The sequence below is a fragment of the Bufo bufo genome, chromosome 6, assembly GCF_905171765.1.
Source record: "Bufo bufo chromosome 6, aBufBuf1.1, whole genome shotgun sequence".
NCBI classification, from domain to species: Eukaryota; Metazoa; Chordata; class Amphibia; order Anura; family Bufonidae; genus Bufo; species Bufo bufo.
In genome coordinates this window covers 233,902,412-233,917,291 of record NC_053394.1, presented here as the reverse complement: position 1 = coordinate 233,917,291, position 14,880 = coordinate 233,902,412, and the positions used below count along the sequence as shown (strand labels likewise).

The following is a 14,880-nucleotide window of genomic DNA, read 5'->3' as shown; positions in this document are numbered from 1 at the left end:
TGCTGCTGAACAACACCAACAGGTGTCAGGCTTAGAAGGATAAAACTGGTGGAGCTTTACTGGTGTCCTATACCACCAAGTCAGTATCTTGTAGTTAAGTTCTTGCAGTCTACACGACACTGGTGATTTAAAGTGAGTAAATAATAGAGATCTACTCCATTGCTCCACTGTAAGAGTGATGCCCATTTCTTCCTCCCAAGTGGAAATGAACCTAGGGGATGTCGGCAAGGCATTAATAGCTCCATCCCCAATCTGTTTAGTAAATTATAAATAAGTGAGATTGTGTGTCCAGGCGCCGAATCCGCAACACACAGTTTTTCAAAGCTTGACAGGGGGGCGCATAACTGCGATCCAGGTGCCAGGGAGTTAATGATGTTATGAAGTTGGAAATACAGAAACCAATGTCCGGGGGAATGAGGTAGAAGATATGATAAGTCATTGAGGGGGCGTAGGCCACTACTGTTGTATAGGTCTATAACCCTGGTTAAATTCCCCATCGGGGGTCGGAAGGTCAGGAGAGATTTGAGGCCCGTAGGTAAAGCTGGGTGATCTGTCAGGACTGTGAGAGGACCGGGTGTTGTGACTACTTTAAGTTTAGATGCGAACTTGCCCCAAGAGTTCGCCAGAGAAAGTATGAGTGGAGAAAGTTGAGGGTGTAGCATTTGGATCTGTGAGGAGGATGAGAGCCAAAAAATACCTGATGCTAAGTGTGGCGCTGTTTCATGTTCTATCTCCACCCATAGTTTCGTAGAGCGATTGTGAAGGTGGTCAAGGACACAGTTTGCAATCGCTGTCCTGTAATATGTGAGAAAGTTGGCGAGGCCCACCCCGACAGAGGTCTTTGGACGTGTCAGCAGACTGTAACTCAACCTCACCCGAGAGCCTTTTATATAAATTGAGAGGTCAGTCTCCGGGGGCGGGCAAAAATTGCTTGTGAGATCCCACATGGGATCGTCTGAAAGAGATATAATAATCTGGGTAAAATATCCATCTTGAGGACGTTGATTTTGCCAAACCAGGGGATTTGGAGAGAGAACCACTTCTGGAGATTTAGCTCAATTGATGTCAGTATGGGTTTATAATTTAAAGTTGTGTAGCCCATTGGAAGGAAAATGCTTCCCTAAGATTGGTGATTTCTCGTGGGGGAGGATGATGTTTAGTAATTCTTCTGGATATTCATCGTGAAGTTGCTGAAACATCCAAAGAGCTGGAGGACCGAGGGCAGATCTAGCCTAGGTGTTGATAAATATAAGGCAGACTTCGCAATAACGCCTGTACAAGCGTTGTTGACGCCTGTTCAGGCCATATTACTCCCTGGAAAAGGTTTAAGGCGTACCAATACGCTTTAGACTTTTCCCCCACATTCATCAGCACAGGGCGTGCTGTGAACAGCATGGGCAGCGCAGCAATGCTGCTTGTGGCTGAAATTACCAATAGCAAAGGTCCATACAGTAAGGAGCTTTGCTATTGCTTGGTTTAGACGGGCGCCAGAGCGATACAGCGCCGAGCAGCAGGGGAAGCCGGCAGGAGCTGGAAGGAGGAGTTTCTACAGTAAGGAGAGTGGACGCGCTGGACAAGGACCCTGGGAAACATGGCGGAGGACCTGAAGAGGACTCCTCAGAGGTGACAAATAGCCCTAGACATCAAGGTGACAGCAGTGTGTGATCATCACTGCACCACATGCATCACACACTGCACCACATGCTCCATACACTGCACCACACACACATCACACACTGATGCATGTAGTGTAGTGTGTGTAATGTATGTAATGTATGTATTGTGTAGTGAATGCAGGCAGGCTATTATAGCCAAGTGATAAAGTACAGGGTTAAATCCGCTATATTGTACTGGACTGTATCACTTGGCTATAATTGCCTGATGTTATTTAGATTAGTAATGGTGCCCCTGCATAAATATCCACCTCTTAGGCCATGTTCACACCATTGCTATTTATATCTGTTGTTCTGCTCTGTTAGATGAGCAGATCAACAAAAATAACACAAGTGCTGGATTGGGCACGTAAGGCCGGGTTTTTGTGTTACGTTCAACGTACACAAAAACCGTATACATTAACAGATGCCTCAGGAGTTCCAATGTAAAAAATTAAATAAAAATAAAGACTTTTTTTTTGCAGAACTCTGCAGGATGGGAAAGCGTAGTGTACCACGTTTTTCCATCCTGCAAAGTTCAGCAAAAAAAATAAATGTAGGCCTAAATGACAGGGAAGAAGCTGAACAGACTCCACGACTATGATGGGATCCGTTCAGTTTCCGTTCAGGATTGGTCTTTTTACCAGACAAAAAACTCCTGCATATGATGCTTTTTCGTGTGGTCTTTTGACAGAATCTGCAATAGAGGCTCCAAATGCAGCCTCCAACGCAGATGTGAGCAAGTGTAGGCCTATATATTATGTATTTAAATTACTGCAACTTTCGTACTCCTCCTCGGGTAAAAATACTCCTCAAAAATGGTCAGAGTATTTTTACTCTTCTGGAAAAAACGTAGTGTGACCTCTGAAAGGAGGTCATCTGCAAACAATGACAGTTTGTGTTCGGTTTTACCTATTTTTATTCCCTTAATGGACTGGTTTGCTATAAGGGCATTAGCTAATGACGCCATAACTTGGATGTATAGAAATGGTGAAAGGTGGCATCCCTGGCGAGTCCCGTTTCGTATGGTGAAAGGGTCGGACAGCGAGCTATTGACTCGGACCTGTGCTGATGGAGAAGAGTAGAGCACAAGAATCCTTTCTATCATCCTGTCCCCCAGGCCTATGCAAACCAATGTCTCTGCTAAGAACGGCCAGTTGACCCTGTCAAATGCCTTCTCGGCATCAACTGTGAGCAGGCATAAAAGGTTTTTCGTTGATTGTGCTCTGGATATTAAACCCATGGACTTCAGCGTATTATCACGTGCCTCCCTACCCAGAACAAAGCCCACCTGCTCCCTATGGATGCACCCGGGGATGTGTGGGTGCAATCGCAAGGCCAGAAGTTTGGCATATAATTTTAATTCTACATTGAGCAGGAAGATAGGTCGATAATTGGCATATAGGGAAGCGTCTTTGCCCAGTTTGGGAATGACTGTGATGTAAATCTGCAAAGCTTGGTGAGGGAAAGAGCAATTCTTTGAGATCAAGTTAAATTCCTGTATGATGGTGGGTGCCAACTCCTCTCCAAATAGCTTATAGAAACGGGGGGGGGGGGGGTCAGGCCATCCGGACCTGGGCTTTTCCCAGTTTTGAGATCTTTGATGGCTTATAGGAGCTCAGAGGAGGAGAAATCCTCTACACCAGTGGATGAGGTATCTGGGATACGTGCAGGTCCAAACTGACTTAAATAGTGTTGTATGTCCTCAGGGGTAGAGGGGGAATGAACAAGACCTCTTGAGTCTGTGTTAAGTGTTGACACATATCATAGGGGTACCTGGGGATGGAGTGCCCACGCTAACCATCTGCCACTTTTATCTCCATATTCACAGAAACCCGGTTTGATTTTATCCTGGATACACAGGGATTCTTGATCTAGTTTCTTAAGTATTTGCTGGTGTAATGAGGAGATATCCGCTTTGAGTTGGTCAGTAAAAGAGGTCTTATTCAAGGTCTCCTTGTGGTCAAGATCCGCAAGAAAGGTCGTAAGCTTATGTGGACCCTCTTTTATAAGGCTACTTTCACACTGGCCTTTTGGTTTCCGTTTGTGATATCCGTTCAGGGATCTCACAAGCGGTCCAAAACGGATCAGTTTTGCCCTTAATGCATTCTGAATTGATAGTGATCCGCTCAGAATGCATCAGTTTGGCTCCGTTCCGCCTCCATTCCGTTTTGGTGTCAGTCTGACAAAACTGAGCCAAACGGATCCGTCCTGACACAATGTTCTGAACGGATGCATGCGGTTGTATTATCTGAACGGATGTGTTTGTGCAGATCCGTGACGGATCCGCACCAAATGCGAGTGTGAAAGTAGCCTAAGTCTGGCACCGTGGGATATGAATAAACCCCTGAACACATATTTGAGGGCTTCCCATTTCACCGATGCTGCAGTTGTGTCAGGCTGGTGAATCCTGGTGAAGTCCAGGATAGCAGTATGTACAGTCATGTGAAAAAATTAGGACACCCTTTGAAAGCATGTGGTTTTTTGTAACATTTTTAATAAATGGTTATTTCATCTCCGTTTCAACAATACAGAGAGATTAAAGTAATCCAACTAAACAAAGAAAACTGAAGAAAAGTCTTTTCAAGATCTTCTGTAAATGTCATTCTACAAAAATGCCTATTCTAACTGAGGAAAAAGATAGGACACCCTCACATGTATTCCCTCTTAAATTGGCTCAGATCTCACACAGGTATATCACACCAGGTGCACATAATTAGTAGATCGTTACTCTGCATGTTGAATGAGGCTTGCCCTATTTAAACCTCAGACATTTAGTTTGGTGTGCTCCTGACTGTTGAAGTGAGAGTGAGCACCATGGTGAGAGCAAAAGAGCTGTCAGAGGACTTCAGAAAAAAGATTGTAGCAGCCTATGAGTCTGGGAAGGGATTTAAAAAGATCTCAAAAGATTTTGAAATCAGCCATTCCACTGTCCGGAAGATAGTCTACAAGTGGAGGGCTTTCAAAACAACTGCCAACATGCCCAGGACTGGTCGCCCCAGCAAGTTCACCCCAAGAGCAGACCGCAAGATGCTAAAAGAGGTATCCAAAAACCCTAAAGTGTCATCTCGAGAACTACAGCAGGCTCTGGCTACTGTTGATGTAGAAGTACATGCCTCTACAATCAGAAAGAGACTGTACAAGTTTAACTTGCATGGGAGGTGTGCAAGGAGGAAACCTTTGCTTTCCAAGAGAAACATCGAGGCCAGACTGACATTTGCCAGCGATAAAGTTGACAAAGACCAGGACTTCTGGAATAATGTTCTTTGGACAGATGAGTCCAAAATTGAATTATTTGGACACAACAGCAGAGGACATGTTTGGCGTAAACCAAACACAGCATTCCAAGAAAAGAACCTCATACCAACTGTGAAGCATGGAGGTGGAAGTGTCATGGTTTGGGGCTGCTTTGCTGCAGCAGGACCTGGTCAGCTCACCATCATAGAATCCACGATGAATTCTACTGTGTATCAGAAGGTGCTTGAAGAACATGTGAGACCATCAGTTAGAAAATTAAAGCTGAAGCGGAACTGGACCATGCAACATGACAATGACCCAAAACATACTAGTAAATCAACCAAAGATTGGCTGAAAAAGAAGAAATGGAGAGTCCTGGAATGGCCAAGTCAAAGTCCAGATTTGAATCCCATTGAGATGCTGTGGGGTGACTTGAAAAGGGCTGTACGTGCAAGAAACCCCTCAAACATCTCACAGCTGAAAAAGTTCTGCATTGAGGAGTGGGGTAAAATTTCCTCAGACCGATGTCGAAGACTGGTAGATGGCTACAAGAACCGTCTCACTGCAGTTATTTCAGCCAAAGGAGGTAACACTCGCTATTAGGGGCAAGGGTGTCCTATCTTTTTCCTCAGTTAGAATAGGCATTTTTGTAGAATGACATTTACAGAAGATCTTGAAAAGACTTTTCTTCAGTTTTCTTTGTTTAGTCGGATTACTTTAATCTCTCTGTATTGTTGAAACGGAGATGAAATAACCATTTATTAAAAATGTTACAAAAAACCACATGCTTTCAAAGGGTGTCCTAATTTTTTCACAAGACTGTATGTCTGTCATACAGACCAAGTCATTAAACAGGTTATCATTTAATCTCCAAGTAAATGGGCGTGAGGAGGCATAATAAGCCGGATACAGGCGAATGGTCTGACCATAAAAGAGCGTCCATTGAGCAGCGGGGATCAGAATCCAAGAGAAATAAAAAGATGATGAAGTCTACCATAGCTATTGTGCGCTTGTGAATGGAAGCTGTAGTCCCTGACACCTGGATGCAGGGCACGCCACAAATCAACCAACCGAAGTGCCATGAGGTCAGCCCTGAACACGCGTAAGAACTTTGGGGAGATAGAGGACTTACCGGTTGAGGAATCAATAGTTGGTTCCATCACCATGTTAAAGTAACCTCCTAGGATGATAGAAGAGCCATCTGCAAATCTGGCCAACTGTCTGAGGACTTTGAATTCAAATGTCGTCTGTCCCTGGTTAGGAAAATAAACATTAGCGACTGTGAGAATGGTATGATCAACTGAGAGTTTAAGAATGATAAACCGGCCTCTAGGGTCAATGTCTGAGGACAAGTCCATAGGGTGAAAGTTTTTATGAAAGCAGACTCCGCCTGCTTTTTTAGTATGATTGGGGCCATGGAACCAGTCAGGATAGTATTTGCTAATACGCCTGGGTGTGGATGTAACCTTAAAATGGGTTTCTTGGAACATGACTAGCATAACCCTTTTTTATGGAAGCGGTATAGGTGCAGAATGAGAGAGGTGTCATCATGGTGGGTAATCAGATTGGAGGATTCTTAAAGTGTTCTGATCCCTTATCCAGGTTGAGGACAACAAAAGGGGGGTACGACATGTGGTAGAGGTGACAATGTACAAGATTGAAAGCATAAAACAGGACAATCAGGGGAGAAGACACGAACAAACAGGAGAAGAGCCAAATAAATCGGCTCGGTGAAGTGCTAAACATTGATCTCGGTCACAGACAGCACCAAGTTCTGTGGTCCCTAAGTGGGGGAAGGAGAAGGCAAGGGCTAAACGGCAGCCATACTAATCTCCGGCAACAATAATACGGTAAAGTAACATGAAAATCGGATAGTAACATCCTAGATGACCTTCAATAAGATATATAAAGGTGTTAGGCTAGGCTATGCTGTTATGAGACATATTCACAACTAACAACTAGAAGTGGACATACAATAAAAAAAAAAAATTAGAAGAAAATAATATTAGCATCTAGCGGAGATATTCAGTCCACTGGTGCTTGAGGTCACCTCGAGGATCTCTAAAGCTTGGGCGCCGATGTCTGCCAGCTGTCGCGGCGCGAGATGGAGAGGACCGAGCGTGGCCTTGGCCAATCAGGTAGATCGAAAGTTTCCAGCAGTTTTGGTAGGTCTGCCAAAGATTTTAAGATTGCTGTTTTCCCGTCTTTCTTGGCAATCGGATGAAAGGGGTATCCCCATCTGTAGATAATGCGTTCTCCCTGAGAGTTGTCAGGAGGGGCTTTAGGGCCTTGCGGAGCAGTAAAGTGCGCCCGGCAAGGTCTGGCAAAATGAGGATTTCTTTGTTTTCAAAGAGGGTTGCCTCTGAATCTTTAGCAGCTCTGAGAATGGCTTCCTTGTCTTTGTAGAAATTAATTCTGCATATAATGTCACGAGGGCGGGAGAGGTCTCCTGATTTTGGGCCTAGGGCTCTGTGGATTAGGTCAAGCTCTATTGGCTGACTAGGATCTCTATTCAGCAGTTTGGCAAAATATTAATGTGCCCAGGATTCTAAGTCTGGTGCAGATACTGATTCAGGGAGCCCCTGGATTCTGAGATTTGTTTCTCCAGTTCCTATTTTCAATATCGTCTAGGTGATTCAATATGTGGATCTGAGCGTTATGATCATTTATGGTGTGAGTCCAGCAATGTGAGCACTTGTTCTTTCAACTCTTCCATCTCCTCTACCCTCAGGCCGACATGTTTAATGTCCCGAGGGCCACCATATCTTGCTTATGTGAGGTCTCCAATCTTGTGAATAGAGCATCTGGCTCAGATTCTGTGGGCAGAGCCTTGAGGTGTGTTTTCCAGTCCCAGTCGCCATTTTGGTCTCCTATGCCTGGTGGCCTCACTGACCTAGGTGTCATGGCAGGGGAGCCTGCTTGCTGTGGCGAAGAACCAGAGGATGCCGCTGCATATCTGGAAAGGGAGAGAGAGGAGGGAGCCGCTGAGTTGGGGCTCGCTTGCGCTGCATAGGAGCCCGGAGACCCAGTGATCTTGGCGTCCCGGAGTGTAGAGAGTCCACACGTTGGAGACCTCGGGCTCTGTGTATGCGCAGGCGTGGCTGCTCAACATCCGCCATATTGGTCGACGCGCTGCCCTCAGCGGGCCCAGCACGCTGGCTGGAAGAGCCAAAAAAGCGGGAAATACCTCCCAAATCCCGATCCGTGGGTGCGGGTGTTGAAGGGGGACATCTTTTGCGAACCATTGCTGATGAATAGCAGCTGAAGATGCCCTGTAGGGAGGGAGTAAGTATGCAGAAGATGTTCAGGAGCAAGAGACTCGTTCTGCTCACTCTGCCATTGGCAAGCTCTGCCCTAGGGGCTAATTTTTACACAGGGTATGAATTGAGCCAATCATTCAGTCAATAATTGGACTAGGTAAAGATGCTGCCAATCACCCAACAAACAAGCAAGCACTTTATTTTCTGGTGATCACATCTTCCATATGGCACCAGAAATCCTCATTTGTCGGCAGCACATCATCCTTTGTAAACAGGGGAGTGCGGCCAACAAACCATGAGAACATGTGGAGATGAACGATTGTAGTAACGAGTGTTCATCCCCGTACAGTTATTGTTGCATATAAATACAGATACCAGACGGGCATTGATTTGAAAATAACATTCTTCATTCCCAAACTGTGCCCGCTCTGCCCGCCAAACTAAAAGGTCTCTTCATCAGACTGTCGCAATGTCTCTTTAGAAAAAATGAAGAAAAGGCCAAATTCAGGCTTATTCTATATTTTTCATTTTGAAAAAGAAATTAATCGCACGATGAGTCACTCGCTATCATTCATGCCACATAGCGCTATAAAGAGCTCTTTGTCAGACACGAAGTTGTATGTAATGGTTGACGGTAAATTTTCAGTCATGTCAGCTGGCAGTGAAGTCATATGGAGAAGGCAGATAAATAGGCTTCTCTATAAATCTTGTCAATGTGGTCTTCAGTTATGGTACTTAACGCTGAAATAAACCATTATGGGGTTTCAAAGGTTGTTCAGTCTGATGATGTCATACAAAGCTTACATATTTGTTTTGGGGCCAGGGTGGCATTTGTAATTGAGGTGCCGTAATCCATTTTTAGTTCATATTTAGGATTTTTTTTGTTTTTATTTTTTTTAAAGTTGTAAGGAAGCTACACACATTAGATAGTTATTGGTCAGCATCTATTCCTCCCCAACCCCCATACACATTCATCCTCTTCTGTATCGAGACTGGAGGCACCTATAAACATTAGATAGTTGGCCAGACCCACTAAAACTGTCAAGTTTGGCCTACATTTATCTAACTTTTCTGTTTTTCATTCAAGAAATGGAAGTTGGCTTCATCATCTCACGGCTAACTGTATTTGGGAGCAGATATATTGACCTCCATTACCTAATTCAATGATGCCTACATTCTTATTATGGTGGAACCCATGAAAAATGTCAAGCAAGCTTGATGTCTGGATGGGCAAAGTGTTTTATAATTCTGTACCATCCCTATGTTTTGATTGATATCTTTGATCACTTTTACACTGCCTGGCTCTGTCAAAGTGCAGAGGGCCTGGCAGTTGCAGAGAGAGCAGAGCCTCTTTGTGGAAAAGCTCCTAGAGGCTCATTTCCATTTATTAACACATCATTTTTCTCAGCAATGCGGGCACATATGAACATGGGACCAACACAGATGTCTTCAGCTGCCAAGTGCACCAAGTGCACAGGTCGGCCAGTGTCATAGGTACAAAACTGGTGACAGATGCCCTTTAATGTTCTTTTTCCTTGCCTTTGACTAGTCTGAATATGTGTGAATGCTGAAAATGCATTCCTCCATGATAGATTTGTCATTCAGTGTCATTGCTGAATGGACTGCCTATTGTCTCTATTATGAATACTGATTGCACAAAGAATATATTTCATATTCCTATAAAAGATGTTTATATCTCAGGAAGAGATTGCAAAGTATGACAAGATCTGTGAAGAGTCCTATACACAGTCCAAAGACAAGAAAATACTTAACATAAAGCATTGGCTGGACTCTCCGTGGCCTGGTAAGAGAAATTCTCCAATTTTAGCACAGAATTAGGTTATCTTTAAGATAAGCATGGCGCTGAATGTTCACTCTTTTCTTTACAGGTTTTTTCACCTTAGAGGGAGAACCTAAAAGCATGACATGTCCCCCCACTGGGATTCCTGAGGATATGCTTTCCCATATCGGAAACATAGCCAGCTCTGTGCCAGTGGAGAATTTTAAAATCCATGCAGGTAAGCTGGCATCTAAAAATGGCCTATTATCTAGACAAAAACTTTAGTAAAGGGCCCTTTACACGGGCCGAGAATCCCACAGATAACCACTAATGAGTTTTTCTAAAAACGCTTGTTGGGGATTATCTGGCAGTGTAAATGTACCGCCAATTACCCAATGAACAAGTGAAATTTATTGGGTATTAGATCATTTGTGTGGTCACACAAATTATTGTTTATCCGTTGCAGATTGTGCTGTGTAAACAGCCACAGCTTCCGGCAAACAATGATTCAGTATGGGGACGGGTGATGGCATTAGTCTATTGTCCCGAGTGAAGGGACATTTACTCTGCAAAACCGATACGTCACTTTTCTTGTACTCATTTTATGCTACAAGTTACAGTGTAGCTCAGAGCTGCATTCACAATTCTGCGGGCTGCTGTTAGAACTATTTGACAAATTTCTAGAAATTTAGATCATTTTATTTATCTATATCAGATTACTGAAGAGTACCTCATTTTTAAGGATGAAAAACGCATGCTAATCACCATTTCGACGGACCAATACACGTCCAGATTATCAGTATCGACAATTCCCGATCATCTGGCCGTCTAAATGTGCCGCTGATCAGCTGTTGCTCGTGCACACACCACGATCATGGCTTTTGAGCAGCAGATCATGCTGTCTAAAGCGCGATCTGCTGTTCAGAAGCCATAACTCTGTATGAGGACGAGGGATTGCTATAGCGATCCCCCATCCTCATTCAGTGACGGAGATCTCCGCATGTAAATGTGCAGTCTGCTTCACTGAACAAGCAGTTGACTATCGGGAAGGAGTGCTTCCTTCCCGACAATCGGCTGCTCAGTTGTCCTTTTTAAGTCCACTTACACCAACAGATTATCTGACCAATATCTGTCCAATCAGACCAATAATTGGTGTGTATAACAAAAGATCTGTGTGTGTAAACCACCATCTAACCAATGATTGGTCAGAAAATCTGTTAGATAATCTTTTGGTCTAATACAGTTTTGGATTATAACACATCCATCAGTGCTCCTTTGGACCGTCGTCATTATACAGGCCAATACAAAGTGAATGAAGGAAGAATGATCGCTACCGCAGTCGTTCCTCCTTCATCCAGTTCTGTTGATTAGCGCTAGCACATCCCTGATTACATGGGGAGATGTGCTGCCGTTAATGTGGGATCTTTCATCTTGATAAAGCTACCGATCAGCTGACAAATTAGTGTTTGGTCGTTCATTGGCTGATCTACTTTCAATTATACGAGCCAGTTATGGGGGCTGAACTTTCATATGAACGCTTAGTCCCAATAATTGACCCCGAAAAACAGCCCATAGGGTGTAACTGAAGATCGAGATAAATAATAGCATTTGCTACTTTTGTATCTTCCAGATTGTATCTATGGATTACCAGTCATTTATTTGTATATAGTTTGGTTGCTGTGGACTAGGTTCTTCTGTGTTCAGTTTGTTCCATAAAGCCACCTTATGCCATCTCTGCTGGTGTTTTCCTGTCAGATTTTTTTTTATTGTCATTTTGTTTATCCTGTGATGTGCCACTTGACCCTATCACAGATGTAGCTTTCATTTTTCTCTTCTGACGTGTATCGTCTGTCTGTCGTGTTAGCGTGTGCCACTGATATCTTATAGGCAAATCACCTCTGAACATAGCAAATAAATTTTTCTCCAAATGTATGAAAACTTCTCATTTTTACAATCACAACCTACTACTTTTTTGTAACATATATTGTTCTATGTAAGTGTTTGAGGCATCTATTATTCCATTTGCACATTTGGCAGATACAATTCTTATTCCATTGTTGCAGTGTTGTAAAAAATAAAACTGTGTAGTATAAAAATGTGCTCTCACGTTTTAGCAGAGATGTCCTCAGGCTTATTAAGTAATAGCCTGGAAATCACCATACATGTATATTTAATGGAATTGTTTCCTTTTGCTACTCATTATAAAGTGTGTAAGGTTTATGAACCCTTTAACAGCTGTGGCCTTTTACTAGTGATGAGGTCTAATTTATATGCTTATCTTAGTAGTGTTGAAAGCAGCATTTGAGGTTTATTATAAATGAAGTAGTCAGCAATATCAATTTGTGGTCCAGCTTTGCTTCCCCTGCATACAGTCTTGCAGTTAGGACCTTGTGTCTGCTTTTTCATATTCTTTCACATTGACAGTGTCCCTAAACATGTAACCATAAAGTGAAAACTAGTACCAGTACAGTAAGACTAATCTAAAAGACAGCCTCTTTCAGAAGGCCACCCCCTTATCCAGACCAGATTTGCTCTGACAGATTTTCACTTTCATCATATATTATGCATAGTGGGAATCTTCTATTAGAAGACCACAAGGGGTTATCCGATTTCTGAAACATCCCCCCCCCCCCCCCCCATGTGCCGGTTCCCTCACAGGTAATATACTTACCCAACTCCTGGCGCCGCTCCTGGTCCCCGCACCGTCGCTGCTGCTTCTCCCTGCACACAGATGATGCGTGGGTGATGCTAGGGAGGCTCGTCTCCGCCTGCCATTGGCTGCCTCCCCCCGACACCGGATGTTTTCATTTGTGTACAGGGAGAAGCGGCATTTGTGTACAAGGACCAGGAGCGGCGCCGGGAGCGTGGTAAGTATATTACCTGTGAGGGTCCCGGCACATAGGGGGGGGGGGGGTGTGTTTCAGAAATCGGATAACCTCTTTAATGTAAATAATTTAAATCATGTAGTACATGACAAGCTCTAACCAAGTTAGAACCATCTAGAACCTCACATGGATCCAGAGATCCTCCCATTGGGAACCATCTAGAACCTCACATTGGTCCAATTGCTGTGCTAGATGTATTTTAAGCTTGCAGCTCAGGGGGCATGTCCTTTCTGGGGAAGCATGTTCTTTCTGCTGCAATAGCTGTCACAGGTTCTAACAGTAGATCCGGCTGGTGTCAGTTGAAGGATGGAACTGAGCATGTGTGCCCACTTTAGTGAGGTGGACAGAGAAATAAGGAAAAGAACAAACAGCAGGTGGCGCTGTTCAGACAGATTTTCATGAATAACTAACTCAGTGGCTATATTAAGTTAATTACAAAAGTATTTAGATTTAGTGGCCTTACTGTGTAGGTACTATTCGGCTCTACTGTGGTGTACTGTTATAAAGACTATAGTGTTCCCGTCTTATCAGTTGGTTACAATATTTCTGTAAAAAGCCCCCATGCTTGTTGTACTGACAGGACTTTATATTTTTATATTTGGGCAGCTTTTACTCAGTACTGTAACTTATACACCAATTTTTGGCGTATATCTGTTGCAGATTCGGTCATAAGGGGGATTTGTGAACGAATCTGTGACTTTTTCCCGCTCACTGCAGGTTTAAAAAAAATGGGCCTGGGAAGGGGGCGGGCTGGCCAGCCTGTCTCATTTATCATTTTCTACACCTGTTTTAGGCGTAGAAAATTATCTAAATCTATGCCAGCAACGGAGCTGGCGTAGATTTAGGCCGGCTGTGGATGCGCCTCTACATGCACCAGCGCAAGGGGTATTAGGACCGGCGTCTAAAACGCCTGTCTTAATAAATTACCCCATTAGTGTTTTCCCAGGGCTACACCCTTACTTGTATTAGCTGCCCTTGGAACACTGTCTGTATTTGTAATGCATCATTGTGGCCTTACCAAGTCTCCATTTTTTTTTTTATTATTCTTGATGACAATGGCAATATATTTTTTCAGTAGACAGTAATTTAATCTTACGTTTTAGGTCTCTCCAGGATTTTGAAGGGAAGATTGGAAATGACAAAGAATTGTCTAGTAGATTGGGCATTAGCTGAATACATGGCTTTTGGTTCATTGCTAAAAGAAGGAATTCATGTGCGACTTAGTGGCCAAGATGTGGAAAGGGGAACTTTTAGGTAAGTGATTTAAAAAAAAAAAATTTTTTAAGAAGACTTAAATGGGTTGTCTCACTTCAGCAATATTTAATGTGGATAAATGGCTAAACTTTGGAAATTTTCCAGACTGGGAACATAATAGGTTCATTTATACTGGAAAGAAGAGCAAACTCCCGAACTTGGGTGCCACCATTTTGTAAGGGTAGAATGTGGTCACTCTTATTTTATATGTATAGAGTTTGCTTTTATATCATGCCCTGACATCCATCATTGAGCGATCATAATCTAAATGGCCGGCGGACATGTTGCTTGAGAATAATTGTTCATGGATGCTCCTTCCTTGGAGAGCTGTAGAATGATGAGAACTTTCATTATTCACATTTGCCTTTTGCTTAGTCATAAGACTCCCCTCCAGGATTCTCAGTGCTTCGTTTCGACCCACCCTGGGTGCTGGGTGACAGAGGAGTCGGGCCGCACGTTTAACCAGTTTATTTTTGGGACATTAATGTTCAGAATTACCAGTCCATTTATGTTTATGTTCATCTCTCACATTTATCTGATCTATAGCTCTGACTGAAATGTACTTAACCCTGTACCAGTCCACCTGTCTTTACTTGTGCTCATAATCCACATATGTTTGAGAGGGCAATTTGTCCCTGACACGCATTACAATAGAGGAGGGGGGCACTGCCAGTAATACACATAATGGGTATTATCAGTGTAATAGTCCATTTTGCCTGGGCGCTTGTGGAGCTGAACATATTGGTGTGATTCAGTCAGTTAGCCTCACTCATTACTCAGGGAGTTAATGGATTACAGTAATTGCTTCAGTC

The 14,880-nt window shown here is 43.4% G+C and overlaps 1 protein-coding gene across 5 annotated transcripts in view; it reads left to right on the top strand.

Annotated features, from left to right (window-relative positions):
• The window catches only part of OGDHL (oxoglutarate dehydrogenase L), a 218,539-nt gene that overhangs the window by 164,275 nt on the left and 39,384 nt on the right, over window positions 1-14,880 (top strand). For 4 of the 5 annotated variants that reach the window (XM_040436481.1, XM_040436478.1, XM_040436482.1 and 1 more), the window contains exons 13-15: window positions 9,851-9,953; window positions 10,039-10,167; window positions 13,918-14,068. In XM_040436481.1, coding sequence (XP_040292415.1) covers window positions 9,851-9,953; window positions 10,039-10,167; window positions 13,918-14,068 — 383 coding nt within the window. Of the gene's footprint in view, window positions 1-9,850; window positions 9,956-10,038; window positions 10,168-13,917; window positions 14,069-14,880 lie in introns of those variants that run through there. The other variant, XR_005779684.1, reaches the window with a different exon arrangement.